Source organism: Chiloscyllium plagiosum, chromosome 24, assembly GCF_004010195.1.
Source record: "Chiloscyllium plagiosum isolate BGI_BamShark_2017 chromosome 24, ASM401019v2, whole genome shotgun sequence".
NCBI lineage: Eukaryota > Metazoa > Chordata > Chondrichthyes > Orectolobiformes > Hemiscylliidae > Chiloscyllium > Chiloscyllium plagiosum.
This window is the reverse complement of record NC_057733.1, coordinates 22753971-22769780: the sequence shown is the minus strand read 5'-3', so window position 1 is coordinate 22769780 and position 15810 is coordinate 22753971. Positions and strand designations below refer to the sequence as shown.

General features: G+C 41.5%; 1 protein-coding gene across 3 annotated transcripts in view; it reads left to right on the top strand.

The window, feature by feature from the left end:
* LOC122562073 (glutamate receptor ionotropic, NMDA 2C-like) overlaps positions 1-15810 on the top strand; it is a 126374-nt gene that overhangs the window by 96638 nt on the left and 13926 nt on the right. For all 3 annotated transcript variants that reach the window (XR_006315205.1, XM_043714557.1, XM_043714559.1), the window contains exons 9-11: positions 7842-8071; positions 12161-12321; positions 14163-14350. Coding sequence is in view for 2 of the 3 variants with exons in the window: in XM_043714557.1 (XP_043570492.1) it covers positions 7842-8071; positions 12161-12321; positions 14163-14350 (579 nt within the window). In the remaining variant the exon portion in view is untranslated. The remainder of the gene's footprint in view (positions 1-7841; positions 8072-12160; positions 12322-14162; positions 14351-15810) is intronic.

The following is a 15810-nucleotide window of genomic DNA, read 5'->3' as shown; positions in this document are numbered from 1 at the left end:
CAATGTTAGCAATACTTATTTATTCCTGCACAGCAATCCCCATTCAATACAGACCAACATGCATTATGCATTCCTAATTGCTTGCTGTACCCTATCAAAACTAGGATCAATGAGAATCTGGGGGAAACTCTCATACCTGGCATATAGGAAGATTGTTGCGGTTGTTGGAGGTCAGTCCCCTCAGCTCCAGGACATCTCTGCAGTTCTTAGGGTAGTGTCCTACGCCCAATGATCTTCAGCTGCTTCAAAGACCTTCCCTCCATCATAATGTCAAAAGTGGAGACGTTCACTGATGATTGCACAATGTTCAGCATAATTTGCAACTCCTCAGATACTGAAACAGCCCATGTTAAAATGCAATGAGAGCTGCATAATATCCTGACTTGAGTTAACAAGTAGCAAGTAAAACTCATGCCACACATATGTCAGGCAATGACCATCTCCAATAAGAGACCATCTAACCGTTGATTCTTGACATTCGCTGGCATTACTATCACTGAATTCCCCACTATCAAAATACTAGGGGTTACCATTGACCAGAAATTCAACTGGTCTTGCAAGTAAATACAGTGGCTATAAGACCAAGTCAAAGCCTAGGAATACTGCAGTATGTAACTCCCTAAAGCCTCCCATCTATAAGACACAAGTCTGAATATGATGCAATAGTCACCACTTCTCTGGATGGGTGCAGCTCCAACAATATTTATGAAGTTTACACCATGCAGGACAAAACAGTCTGCTTAACTGGCACCATATTCAGAAGTTGAGAGTGTGGTGCTGGAAAAGCACAGCAGGTCGGGCAGCATCCGAGGAGCAGGAGAATTGACATTTCAAGAAAAAGCCCTTCAACAGGGATGAGGCTGTGAGCCGAGGGGGTGGTGAGATAAATGAGAAGAGGGTGGGGCTGTGGGGGGTTGCGCAAAGGTAGCTGAGAGTGCGATAGATAAAGGGAGATCGGGGTAATGGTGATAGGTCAGAAAGGAGGGTGGAGTGATAGGTGGGAAGGAAGATGGACAGGCAGACAGGTCATGAGGGTGGTGCCGAGTTGGAAGGTTGGAACTGGGGTAAGGTGGAGGGAGGGGAAGTGAGGAAACTGGTGAAATCCACATTGATGCCATGGGGTTGGAGGGTCCCGAGACGGAAGATGAGGCGTTCTTCCTCCAGGCAACAGGTGGTAAGGGAGTGGTGATGGAGGCGGCCCAGGACATGCCTTCCTCCCACCTTATCCCAGCTCCAACCTTCTAACTCGGCACCGGCCTCATGACCTGTATTACCTGTCCATCTTCCTATCCATCTATCCGCTCCACCCTCCTCTCTGACCTATCACCATTAACCCACCTCTATCTACCTATCACATTCTTTCACCCAGCCCCACCCCTTCCCATTTATCTCTCCACCCCCGATGATCTCAGTCTCATTCTTGATGAAGGGCTTTTGCCCAGAACGTTGATTCTCCTGCTCTGTGCAAGTTGCCTGACCTGCTGTGCTTTTCCAGCACCACACTTTTGACTCTAATCTCCAGCATCTGCAGTCCTCACTTTCAACATATCCGTAAGTGTCCACTCTTTCTACCACTGACGTTCAGTAGCAACACTGTGTACCCGCTACAGGATACACAGCAGATATTCATCAAAGATCCTTAGACAAAACCTTCCAAATCAACAACCACTTCCATTTATAAGGACAAGGGCAGCGGATATATGGAAACACCACCACCTTCAAGTTTCCCTCCAGACTACTCACCATTCTGACTTGGAAATATATCTCCATTCCTTCAGTTTCTCTTTGGGTCAAAATCCTGGAATTTCTTCCCAAAGGCATTGTGGGTCCACCCACAGCACATAGACTACAATGGTTCAAGAAAGGAGCTCACCATCACCACCTCAAGGGCAACTAGGAATGAGCAATAAATGCCAGCCAGTGATGCCCATGTACCAGGAGAGAAACAAATACAAATACATGTTATGATTGGTATAATCTTATCGCTATTCAGGAGACAGTTATGAGGAGATCAAAGCTGTGTCTAATTACTCAGGAATATGTTTTTTTCCAAAAGGACAGGTGAAAAGGAAAGGACAATAGGGAGGCTTTGTTAATATAAGATGGAATAAGTTCAATAGCAAGAAATGACCTTCGATCAGAAGATGTAGAATCTATATGGTTGGAGACAAGAAAAAACAAGGGGAAGACGACACTGGTGAGAGTAGTCCATAGGCCTATAACAGGACAGAGAATAAATCTGGAGGGATTGAGGGAATGCAAAAAAAGAAGGTACATGAATCATGGGTGATATTAATCTTCATATAAACCAGGAAAACAATATTGGCAAAAACCAAAAAGTAGCCACAAGAAATATCCATATAGTGGAGTAATTTGGACAGTTTCTGAGAACTGTAGGTTCTATATCCACTCAGAGATCAGGTTATTGGTAATTAGGCAAGTTCAATAAAACATTTCAGAGCAAAAGATTCCCTAGGAAACAGTAACCATAATATGGTGGAACTTGGCATTCAATTTGATATTGAGACTTGGGTCAGTAACAACTGTGATGGCATGGGTTCAAGGTGAGGGGGGAAAGATTTAAAAAGAACCTGAAGGGTAAGTTTTTCCACAAAGAACATGGTGCATTTATGGAACAAGCTGCCAGAGGAAGTAGCAGAAGTAGGTACAATTACAACATTTAAAAGGCATCTGGACAGGTATATGAATAGAAAGGATTTGGTGGCATACCGGCCAAATGCTGGCAAATAGGTCTAGGTCAGATTGGGATGTCTGGTCAGCGTGGACGAGTTGGACCGAAGGATCTGTTTCTGTGCTTTATGAATGAGAGCAGAGTTGGCTGGTAGATTGAGAAAGGAGTTTAGTAGAAAATATGGTTGAGGAACAAAGACAGATGTTCATGATTTGCAACAAAGATACATCCCAGTAAGGAAGTAGGACTCTAGAAAGCAGGAAAACCAACCATGGTAAACTAATGAAGTTAAGGATAGTATCAAATTGAAAGAAAGAACCTACAATATGGCCAAGATTAGCGGTAAATCACAGGCTTAGGAGGGTAGGATAATTCAACAAAAGATCACCAAAAACAATTATTAAAGAGAGAGAAAATGAACCAAGAGGGCAAAGTAGGAAATAAAATAAAAACAGACGATAAGAACTCCTTGAAATATGTAAAAAGAAAGAGAAAGACCAGTGAACACAGGCCAAAAAGAAATCAAGGCTAGAGAAAACAATAAGGTGGATCCAGGAAATGGCAGAGGAGTTTAAAAAAAATTAATTTGTATCAGTCTTCACAGTAGAAGAGAATAATAGCCTTCCAAAGATAATCAACTGGCAAAGGCTGGAATAAAAATAATCATAATTATCACAAAGAAAAATATTACTAGGTAAACAAAAAGAGCTAAAGGCTAGTAAGAGTCAGAGAGTAAGTGGAGCTGGAAAAGCACAGGTCAGGCAGCAACCTAGGAGCAGGAGAGTCAACATTTCAGGCATAAGCCCTTCATCAGGAATGTGGACAGGGAAGGGGACTGAGAGATAAATAGGAGGGTGGTGGTGGGGCTGGGTGGGAAGGTAGCTGCAAAGGCGATACTTGGATGCAGGTGAGGGATAATTGTGGTAGGTCAGTGGGGAGGGTGGAGTGGATAGGTGCGAAGGAAGAGGGACAGGTAGGACAGTCAAGAGGGCAGTGCTGAGTTGGAGGGTTCAATCCAGGATGAAGTGGGAGGGGGGGGAAAAGAGATTTGGAAATCTATTTCAAATCCACCGACTCCCACAGCTACCTTGACGACAACAACTCCTGCCACCCGCCCTTCCCCCTTCCCCATAAAAAATGATTCCTTACTCCCAATTACTCCACCTTCACTGCATCTGCAGGAGGAGCAAATCCACTCCAGGACATCCCAGATGGCCTCCTATTTCAAGGACCGCAATTTCTCCTCCCACGTGATCATAAATGCCCTCCAGCACATCTCCTCCACTTCCTGCCTCTCTGCCCTTGAACCCCACTCCTCCGACCGCAACAAGGATAGAACCCCCTGATCCACACCTTCCACCCAACTAATCTCTGGATACAGCGTATTATCCTCCGCCATTTCTGCCACCGACCATCAGACCCCACCACCAGAGATATATTTCCCTCCCCGCCCCATCTGCATTCCGCAGACACCATTCCCTCCGTGACTCCCTTGTTAGATCCACAACTCCCCCCCCACCAACCCACCCTCCACACTCGGCACCTTCCCTTGCCACCGCATAAGGTATAGAACCTGTGCCCACACCTCCCCTGTTACCTCTGTCCAAGGCCCCAGAGGATCTATTCACATCAGGCAGAGATTTTCCTGCACATCCACTCAACTCACCGACTGAGTCCATTGCTCTCGATATGGTCTCCTCGACATTGGGGAGACAGGATATCAAGTCTCAGAGAACATCTCTGGTACACATGCACCAAACAACTCTACTGTGGCTGACCAGTTCAACTCCTCCTCCTACGAGGACATGCAAGTCCTGGGCCGCCTTCACCATCAAATCAAAGCCACCTCATCTTCCACCTTGAGACCCTACAACCACACAGCATCAACATTGACTTCACTAGTTTCCAAATCTCCCCTCCCCCTACCTCATCCCAGTCCAACCCTCCAACTCAGCATTTCCCTCCTGACCTGCCCTACTTGTCCACCTTCCTTCCCACATATCCGCTCCACCCTCCCCACCAACCTATCAAAATTACAACCCCCACCTGCATTCAACTATCACCTTCCCAGCTACCTTCCCTCAGCCCCACCCCCACCCTATTTATCTCCCAGCCTCCTACCCCCCTCCACATTTCTGTGATTTTCTAGCACCACACATTTCAACTCTGACTGTCCAGAATCGGCAATCCTCGCTTCCTCCTAAAAGCTAGTATGTCCCCTGGACCTAATGGATTCCATCTTAAGATATTAAAGGAAGTAGCTACAGAGATAGTGGATGCATTGGAAGTAATCTTCCAAGAATCCTTAAATTCTGGAAAAGTCCCAGAAGATTAGAAAACTGCAAATGTAACCCTTTATTCAAAAAGGGAGAGAGACATGAAACAGCAACAATAGGTCAGTTAGTTTAACATCTGTCAGTGACTAAATGTTAAATTGTCTATTATAAAGGATGGAACAGCAGAGCATTTGGAAATACAAAATATAATCAAGTCGAGGTAGTATGGCTTCATGCAGAAGTAATCATACCTGAAAACTACTTTCGAGTTTTATTTTGAGGAGGTAACCCAGCAGGATAAGGGCTACCAGTAAATGTAATATATGTGGATTTCCAAAATGCAATTCATAAGGTTCTGGATGCAAGGCTACTCAATAAAATAACAGCCTATCATATTGGGAGTAGTGTATTAGCATGAACAGAGAGTTGACTAACTAAGAGAGGATATAGAGTTATGTTCAAGGACGCCATTTTCAGGCTGTGTAAATAGGGCCACAGGGATCATTGCTGGGGTCACAATTATTTATAATGTATATCAATGACTTTGAGGATGGTGAATGTGCTATTGCCAACTTTGTGGATGACACAAAAATAAGTGGGAAGGCAAGTGGAAAGAATGACGCAGAGTCTGTAAATGGTTATAGACAGTTTAGAAAATGGGCAAATCTTGGCAGATGGAATTAATGTGGGAAAATATAAGGTTATACACATTGGTAGGAAGAATAAAGTTAATGTATAACATTTAAATGAAGAAAGACTGCAGAGAGCTGCGGCTCAAAAGAATATGAAGTTGTACATAAGTCACAAAAAGCTAGCACAAGTTTAGCAAATAACAGGAAAGACAAATGGAACACTGGTCTTTATTTCAAAGAGAAGGAAGTCCTGTTAAAACTAATCAAAACACTAATTAGATCACATGTGGAATACTGTGTATGGTTTTGGTCCACTTCTCTAAGGAAAGGTAAACTGGCATTGGAGGCAATCCATAGAAGGATCATGAGGTTGATCCAGGACATAGAGGGATTTTCTTATGAGGAGAAGTTGAGTAGACTGTGCCTGTATTCATTTAGGAGTTTATGAGGACAGACTATCTTACTGAAATATAAACGTTTCTCAGGAGGCTTGACAGGTTAGATGAGGAAATATCATTTCCTCTTGTGGGAAGGTCTAGGAGGGCATAATCTCAAAGTAAGGGGTCACACATTTGAGACAGCGACGAGGAATTTCCGCTTTCAGAAAATAGTGAATCTATGAAATTCTTTATCACGGTGCACTGTAAAAGTTGGATCATTAAGTATATTCAAGGCTCAGATAGATCTTTTAGTCAATAAGTGAACCAAGAGTTATAGAGAAAAGGCAGGAGTGTGGAGTTTAAGAATATCAGACCTGTTATGATCTTATTAAATCGTGCAGCAGACTCATGGGCTGAAGAGTTTACTTCTGCTCCTATACCTTATCATCTTGAGGCCCCATTTATATCCACCTTCTGCTTCCCGTCTATGTTACACCTAAGTACATAAGCCCTCATCTTGCCTATTAATCTTTTGCATACCCCCTTATTTAATGTCTTTTGGAATTTCAGCAGGTTCCCTATTATCTGTATTATTAATTACACCTTCAAAGAACTCACTGCACTAAATCATTCTCACCATACCAGGCAGGTGGAGCATGGGAAGCAGCACCAGAATGCACAGGAACAACTCCAGAGTTACTGCCATTTGTATCTTCTAGTTTGAAATGAATTGCCATAACAAGAGGCTCCTCTATTGTACAGCATGGACATCAATTACCTGCAATTCTCTCTCTCATTGACTAAAGTAGAATAAAATGAACATTCAAATAAGAAAACGTCCCTTTAAGTAGAAATTGAGAAGAATGGTCTTATGATAAAGGTAATGGTAGACTGGCACTGTCGAGAATATTTAACTGAGGATTTTGCATTAGTTTCCCTTGTGGTAGTTAATGAAGATTCCTTGCCAAGTAGCCTGCCTCTGACTGAGATAGGGCCTCCTCACCGGCAACAGCCAAACTCAGTTCTTTTACAAAATTGTTCTGGGCAAACTAGAACTCTGAATGATCCTTGACATAGACCAAACTACAGGCCAGCCGGCCCGCACAGCAGAACCATGTTCTTAATTCTTCACAGCCCTCTCGGTCACCAATCTAGTACAGACAGAAACATTAGTGCAACTTGTTGCTGCTATTTAGTCTCTGGGAGAAGCTGGCACCTCTTCTCCATTCATTTAATTCCTTTGATGACGACATTACTGGTGTGTGGGACTTCAGTTTTTCATACAGACAGACTGCTCACTTCTCTTTGCCTCAATTGATCCTACTAACAGCTTTATTAGTCTTTATGAAAATCAAACTGAATGGATATATTGTGAGAAAGGCCAAGTGCTCAAAAAAGTGCAACATAATTAACTTGTGAGCAAATGTAAACACTAATATTTAGTTAGCAAAACAGAAACAATGTTAGTTTGAGTCAATAGAATGTGAGTAGGCCCAGTCTCATACAATACATCAACATCAACCCTGTGCATCTCCCAGAGCCCTTGTGTGCAACAAATAGTATCATATTGTTCTGCCCTCGTCACATATATTAGATCATGGGCATCAAGAATTAACATTATCAGGAAGGCTTAAGGGTTCAATTTATTGAGGTTCACCAAATAGTCTTTAGTTTTCTATCAAAATGTTCAAGATTAAGAAGGTGATTTTTGGTGAATTATTGCCTGTGGTGAAGGGAAAAAGTAGAGATTGATGTACAGTATTACAAACATTTTGTTTGATTACATTTGTAAGATTGAAAATGAATGGAGAACTATATTTGTCGCAGTAGTTTTTACAATTCTCTCCGAATATCTGTTCAGTTACAGGAGGGCCAACATTTACCATTGGGAAATCAGTGTGGCTCCTCTGGGCACTTGTCTTCAACAATTCTGTCCCCATCGAAAATCCTAAAGGAACAACAAGCAAAATCATGGTCTTAATCTGGGCTTTTTTTGCTGTCATCTTCCTGGCAAGTTATACAGCAAACCTGGCAGCATTTATGATTCAAGAGCAGTTCATTGACACTGTCTCTGGTCTCAGTGACAAAAAGGTAAGGCACAACCCAACAACAGAATCTACATCATTAGCACTGCATCTAGAAGTGATGTCACTATAACTGAATCTTTACTACTACCAACATCAGCTGTAAATTCAGAACACGTCTGTTGACGCTGAAACAACTCTTCTACTAATCAATTGTCAAAATGATCACCTGCTCTTCCCTCATCTACTTTCTCCTTATTCTGTTTCTGACACTTTTTCATGTCCCTTCCTCCCCAACCTGTAATCCTCCATTACGTCTCAGAAAGTAGATTAAAGAGAAAGCCTCCTGGATAATAATTGAGCAATAGGTGTCTGTTGAGTCCGTTTGCCTGTCTGAGACCAATCATGATAACTTCTTATCATACTTCTTGAAGCACAACACTAAAGTTATCCCAGCTTTGGAGTATGATTTTCTGTTACGCTTAGTTCTAATTTCACAACCCAGGGTCTCTGGCTAAACATTCCTTGGCATTAAAAGTGTGACCTTCTTCACCAACCTTTGGCTTTTGATTACCTTTGGAAAACAGCCTGCAGTTAATGAGTAGGTTTTGCTTAAATTCAGAAAGGCTCTTTTGCTGTGCTGGTATAAACCTTGGTTCCACATTTAAAATCTGTCAAGTTATATCTTTCATAAATTATAGTAATGTTTTGTCAACTGACCAATAGCAAGAATGTAGAGTGTTGGAGAGTCATGTACATCATGCCCATAGCATGACCACTAATCTCTCATTTACATCAACATCCTGGACCTTTTTTTAACTTGTGTGCCAGTCTAACAAGTGATGCTCCAAAACTGAGGTCGGGGTTTTAATGCTATAATTTGAATCTAACATGTCCAAGTGAAAAAGACGACTTGATTTGTTGGGTGTTAAGGATTAAGAATCAAAAATAAACTCTTATAAAAACTGACTTTCCAAGATCAATATATCCTTCCTGACCATATTGCCTGGCACTCCAAGTGAAGCTTAGGGTCTTTAAGAGTCTGATTTCAGCAACAATACCCAGCTTTTTCCTTCAACGGTTTTCCACAATATGTTTCTAGCATTATGGTGTTTTTTGGCCACTTTGAAACAATGTTCCTGCCTTGTTTACAATATTATATTGAGAAATGATTGAGTAAGTAACAAAGCGACAATGGCGATAAAACCTATGGGTGACTGAATTGTAGCTTTAGTGGTTAACGTAATAAACACAGGCTGATAGATCTATTAATGTTATATCAAAACGAAATAGTTCACAAAACCTGTTCTTCAAATACATTCAGAGTCAAGGAGTGTTATGCTGGAAAAGCACAGCTGATCGGGCAGCATCCGAGAAGCAGGAGAATCGACGTTTCGAGCATAAGCCCTTCATCAGGAATGAGGCTTGTGGGCCAAGGAGGCTGAGAGATAAATGGGAGGGAGGGGGGTGGGGCTGGGGAAGGTAACTGGGAATGTGATAGGTAGATGAAGGTGGGAGTGAAGGTGCTAGGTTGGAGGGAAGGGTGGAATGGATAGATAGGACAGTTCAAGAGGGTGGTGCCAAGGTGGAAGGTTGGATCTGGTTGGAAGATTTCAAAGAGCATCTTTGGGACACACGCACTAAACAACCCCACTACCCTGTGGCCAAACACTAACTCCCCCTCCCACTCTGCCAAGGACATGCAAGTCCTGGGCCTCCTCCATCGCTAAATCCCAACCACTTGCCACCTGGATGAAGAATGCCTCATTTTCCACCTTGGTACCCTCCAACCACACAGGACCAATGTGGATTTCACCAGTTTCCTCATTTCCCCTCCCCCCCGACCTTATCCCAGATCCAAAGTTCCAACTAGACACTACCCTCTTGAACTGTCCGACCTGTCCATCTTCCTTCCCACCAACCCACTCTATCCTCCTCTTTGACTTATCACTTTCACCTACCTTTTCGCACTCCCAGCTACCTTCCCCACAGCCCCTTTGGGCCACAAGCCTCATTCCTGATGAAGGACTTATGTTTGAAACATAGATTATCCTGCTCCTCGGATGCTGCCTGACCGGTTGTGCTTTTCCAGCACCACACTCTTCGACTCTGATCTCCAGCATCTGCAATCCTCACTTTCTCCAAGTTCAAATAGGTTCAGAACTGTCACAGGCTTCATTTGAGGGAAGTTGCTTCGCAGTAATGAATTGCAATTATTTACAAAGAGACAGTCTTTAAAAGATTCAGGAACAGACACATCATGAAGTCTTATCTGAAATATTTATCTTTGATGTAGCAGAAATACAATGGAGCAGGTCTTGAGAGAGCTCAAAAGATACAGGAAAGGAAAAGCTCTATTACAATTAGACAGATCCCAGTGTTGCATCTCAAAAGAAGTCTGTTCCAGATAATCTCCCATCAAGCATCTTGTGCTTACTTGAAATGGCAACTCCTGCTATGATCTGCACATGCATAACTGTGCAGCAATCTGGAAGATAGCATCCTGGCCTTGTTCCATTTTAAACAGCACATAAGATTTAATGATACTGCTCATTGATAAAACTGACTATGAACAGCAACATTTTATATGGAATATTTCTTGAAACATTTTCTTGTAGATGAAAGGAAGGAAGGAGATGGATAGTTAACATACTGCATTTGTTACCAATTCAAAATCAGAATCTGCCTTATCGCAGCAGCTCCAGACCTTGCCTGTGTTTAGATCTGGGCACTGCACTCAAAAAAGATATACTGGCCCTGGACAGGATGCAGCACGTATCCATCAGAATGGTGGATGAAGTTATGAAAAGAATTTGCTTGGAGAAGGCTCACCCTTCCTTGTATGTAGAAGAATAAATAATGTTCTGATCGGATGTTTTAAAATCATAAAATGAATTAAGAGGCCTGAGGTAAAAATAAAATACAATCTAACTTAGGACTACATGATGGCTCAGTTGTTAGCACTGCTGCCCGACAACACCATGAACCCAGTTCGATTCCAGCCTCAGGCAAATGTGTGGAGTTTGCTCATTCTCCCAGTATCTGCATGGGTTTCCTCTGGGTACTCCGGTTTCCTCCCACAATCCAAAGATATGCAGGTTAGGTGAATTGGCTACGCTAAATTGCCCATAGTGTTCAGAAACATGTATGCTAGGTGCATTAGTCAGGGGAAATGTAGAGAGGTAGGGAAATGGGTCTGGGTGGGATACTCTTCAGAGGGTCTTTGTGGACTTGTTGGGCCAAATGGCCTGTTTCCAACTGTAGGGATTCTATGATATTGAACAGTAGAATAAATGGGAAGGCAATGGCCTAGTGCTATCATTGCTGGACTGTTAACCCAGGGATCAAGATAATGTTCTGGTGACTGGAGTTCAAATCCCACCACAGCAGATGGTGGCATTTGAATTCAATATGTACCCTGGAATTAAGAGTTTAATGGTGACTATGAAACCATTGCCAATAAGGATGGCAGAGTGGTTGACTCTTAACTGTCCAGTGGGCAATTAGGGATAAGCAATAAATGCTGGCCTTGTCAGCAACACCCTCATCCCATGAATGAATAAAATATAAAAAAAACTTTGTGGCACTGTTCAATCTCTTTCTGTAAAATACTGATAACTTCAATGTGAAGTTATTTAAGGGTTAATCTAAAAGACTACTTTGATTTTGAAATAGGTTACCATTGATCAATATAAAAGAAAAGTCTTCTTCAGAAAGTGAGCCATATTGGATGTACATTTTAGGTAGAATGTGGAAGCAAAACATTGGAAATATTTTGAACTGCTGCACAGCTGGAATCTTTATATGTTAAGTGGACTCTCAGAGATTCTGGAGGTCATCGGCTATTAGGGGCATCTTAGGGAGTCTTGAAATTGGTGAGTGTTAAAGGGGATTGTGGGGTACTCAGTGGATGATATGGCTCTCCTCATCTGGAACTTTGTTTACTATCACCTGATTTGAACATTATGAGTTCTGAGGCTGGCTGCTGTAACTCTGTCAATTTGGGGCCAATGTCTTTGGTAGGAATCAGTGAAAACCTTGCTATTGTCACTTGCCCCACATCAGGAATTGTCAACAGAGGGCTGAATAAAGGGTAGAATAAGTTTTGTGATTTACTCATTGGTGAGGTTCTAACATGATCTTTCGTTGTGAACAGTTTCAGAAGCCACAGGATCACTATCCGCCGTTTCGATTTGGTACGGTTCCCAATGGCAGCACAGAGCGGAATATCAAGAACAATTACCCAGACATGCATACTCACATGACTAAATATAATCAACGCTCTGTGGCAGATGCTCTTGACAGTTTAAAATCAGGGTAAGCTGTCGAATCTCATCAACATGGATTCATACATTGATTGCAGCACAGAAAGAGGACTTAAGTCCATAAGATATAGGAACAGAATTAGGCTGTTCAACCCAACAAGCCAGGTCTGCCATTCAATCATGGCTGATGTGTTTCTCAATCCCATTCTCCCACCTTCTCCACATACCCTTTGATACCCTTAAATTCAGCTCATTCTGTTTGTGTCAGCTCTCTGCAACAGCAAATCAGCCAATCTCAAAGCCCCCATCTTTTCCCTAATATCCCGCAATTACCTTTTCTTCAGGTGCTTATCCAATTCACTTTTGAAAGCCAGGATTAAGTCTGATGGAGGCAGACTGTTAGGCAATACATTCAGATTTCTGAACACTTGCTGCATAAAATAAGATTTTCCTCTTGTTGTCCTTGCTTCTTTTGCCAATCACCATAAATCAGGGTCTCTAGTTCTCAACTTTTCCACCTGTGGGAAATAGTTTCTCCCTTTCTATTCTGTGGCCCAGATTGACATATGTGATTTGATAGAATGTTTAAAATCCCTTCTCAACAATTTCATCTCTGAGAAGATGAACCTCAGCTTCTCCAACTACACATTTCATTGAAGATCTTCATTCACAGAACAATTCGAGTAAATTTTTTGCCCTCTTTCAGTAACAACCAACTTAAGGTTATCAGTCATTCTAACAAAATTGTTGAAAGCTGCATTAATTCAAACATTTTTTGAATTAAACAAAAACTTGCCGATCAATAGTTCCCTGATAAATTCTCTATGGCAATGTCTTAACCAATCAGCAAACATTTTAATGCAATCTAAATTGATGCTTCCTTTGGAAATTTGGCATTCTTGCATAAGTAATGTGTGCAAGATGAAAGTTTGACAGTAATTCTCCTTTTTTCAGCAATATCTGAAAACTCATAGATGATACTAAGGTTTGAGTGTTAGGACCGTACAAAATGCCCAGTTGCTTCAGGCTGATCTGAACATGTTGGGGTTTGGGCTCATGACTCACAGATAATGTTTAATTTGGAAGACTGAAATGTGATGCAGTGTTATGGATAGGAAACATGTTAATTGTAGCCTTCAGGGAGACAGCATCAAGGATTTTTGAGAAAGAAAGAGATCTGAATATTCCATTTCTTGTATCTCTAAAGGCAATAGATAGAATAAATGAGGCAATGAGATGTTTTCTTTTCATAAAGTTGTTATAGGACAGGGTGATTTGTTTGTCCTCATACAATATCACGAGCACAGGTTTCTCTTGGGAGATGGGGAGTGTTTGTGAAGCAGTGCAGGGGTATGGAAAGAATTTGAACTGGTCATCCCTCTCTGAACCTAACCTGTGCAGTTAAGATTTTTGGATGGAGAGGAGGGGATACTGATGGATGTGTGTAGTTTAAGGGAGTCTGAAGGAAATCACTCCCCTCCTCCAGTTAATGATGATGTTAGGATGATTAAAGATGATGATAGTTTTTTTCTGTTGATCTGTTTCCCTTTAGTGGAGTGACTTATAAAAAGGAAACATAACCTTAAAACTCCAGCCAGGCCATTCACGGATGATGTCAAAAAGCATTTCTTCACAGACAGCACTGGAAATCTGGGACTCTCTCCCACCTTGTTGAGGCTGGAGAGTTTTCAATTAAAAAGACAAACAGAGTTAGATGTATTTTTGATGGTTAAGGACATTCGGAGTTACAAAATCAAGGCAGCCTGGAGTTAAGATACCCGTCCGCCATTATTTAATTTGAATGTAGAACAGAATCAAGGAGCTAAGTTGCCTCCTTTTGTTCTGATATTCCTAACACCAGCGTTTCTGGTTGATGTGTTTTCCCTCTTGCAGGAAGCTTGATGCCTTTATTTATGATGCAGCTGTTCTTAATTATATGGCTGGGAAGGATGAGGGCTGTAAACTCGTTACCATCGGAAGTGGCAAAGTATTTGCAACGACTGGTTACGGAATTGCTTTGCAGAAAAACTCCAAATGGAAGAGAGCCATTGACCTGGCCCTCTTACAGTTCCTGGGCGATGGTAAGTTAAACTTTAAATTCATGTTATTATGGTAAGCAAGTGGAAATGAACATTGAAGTTTTGCCCTCATTAAACAGGAATAAAGCACAGACTGCAGTCAATACAAAAATCAAATCATTGTGTGCCTAGTGATGTAAAAGCATTCCAAGGGACTCCACTAATCTGTAAACTGTCAAAAATAGATACTATGCCAAATAAGGAAATAGTGGAGTATTCAAACCAAGTGAACTCCACTCTCACTAAGCTCGCTCTGGCAACTAGTCTGGTCCTACAAGAACCCTCCTTGAACATTTTTAGAGTCACTGGACTCTAACCTTTAGCTCTATTTTCTCTTACAGATGCTGCCAAATCTGCCTTGTTTCTCCATTACACTCTTGTTTTTGTAATTCTACAACTCTGCTCACTCATGGCATATTTGAATATCTTTTAAATCCATTTGCTAAGTACCCCATTCTGGACTCATTTTAAGATCAGAATATGTGAATTTAGAGAAAAATAGCAGAATAGATAGCACGTTAGCTACAGAACAGAGCAGGGGAGTAAAAGTAGTTCCTGAGATTGGGAAGTAATGTTCCAGAGGAATCAGTACTGAGATCACAGTTTTCACTATCCATGTAAACAATCAGGAAAAAGGTTTGCTCGCTGAGCAAGGAGGTTCCTAGCAAACCTACATCCAAAACCTCAACCTGAGCTATAAATCTTCTCAATCTGAACTCAGGAATTGGAAATAAAGTTTCAAAATTGGAGGATAACACCAAATTGCAGAGTATACATAGAGAGGAAAACTGCAACAATAAGGAAGACATTAATAAACCAACAGAACAGGCACATAAATGGAGTTCAATGTGGGTTAGAGGGTAAATTTAGGAGGAATCAGAGGCAACATATTACCTAGAAATAAAGGCCAGACTTAGCTTCTGCAGACATTTTAAAATGGTACACGTGACCTGATGTGGCAGTCCAATGTTTGTTTCTGACAAATGCAATTTTTGCTGGAGTTGAGGCACGATTCACACAGGAGGGAAAGCAGCAAGCCACTGGAACATAATACTCGGTTTAAATAAACTCCATTTTAGCTGGTCCAATAGCTTTAGCCCAATGTCTGGCAATAAAATGTTTGCGTGGATATAAACATTCCTGTACTTTTCTTTACACATCATGATGTGAGGATTTTTAAATCCTTTAAACTTGAAACAAGAGTCAATGAGAGTTAAATAAACATGAACTGTTGGACTGCTTTGATTTATATTCCCATAAGGTGTAGGTGAGAAAAATAATTATCAATATGTATAGTTTCAATAAAGTTTCTTTGTTTTGACAGTTCCTGGGGCTAATATTCTGTCATCATTGACACTTACCTGAGTTAAAAAGAAAACTACAATTAAAAAAGGTAAAGTCACCATCATCCTACTCTCCCATTAGAGAGAGATGACTGTTGGTGGTTTACCTTGAGGGTCACC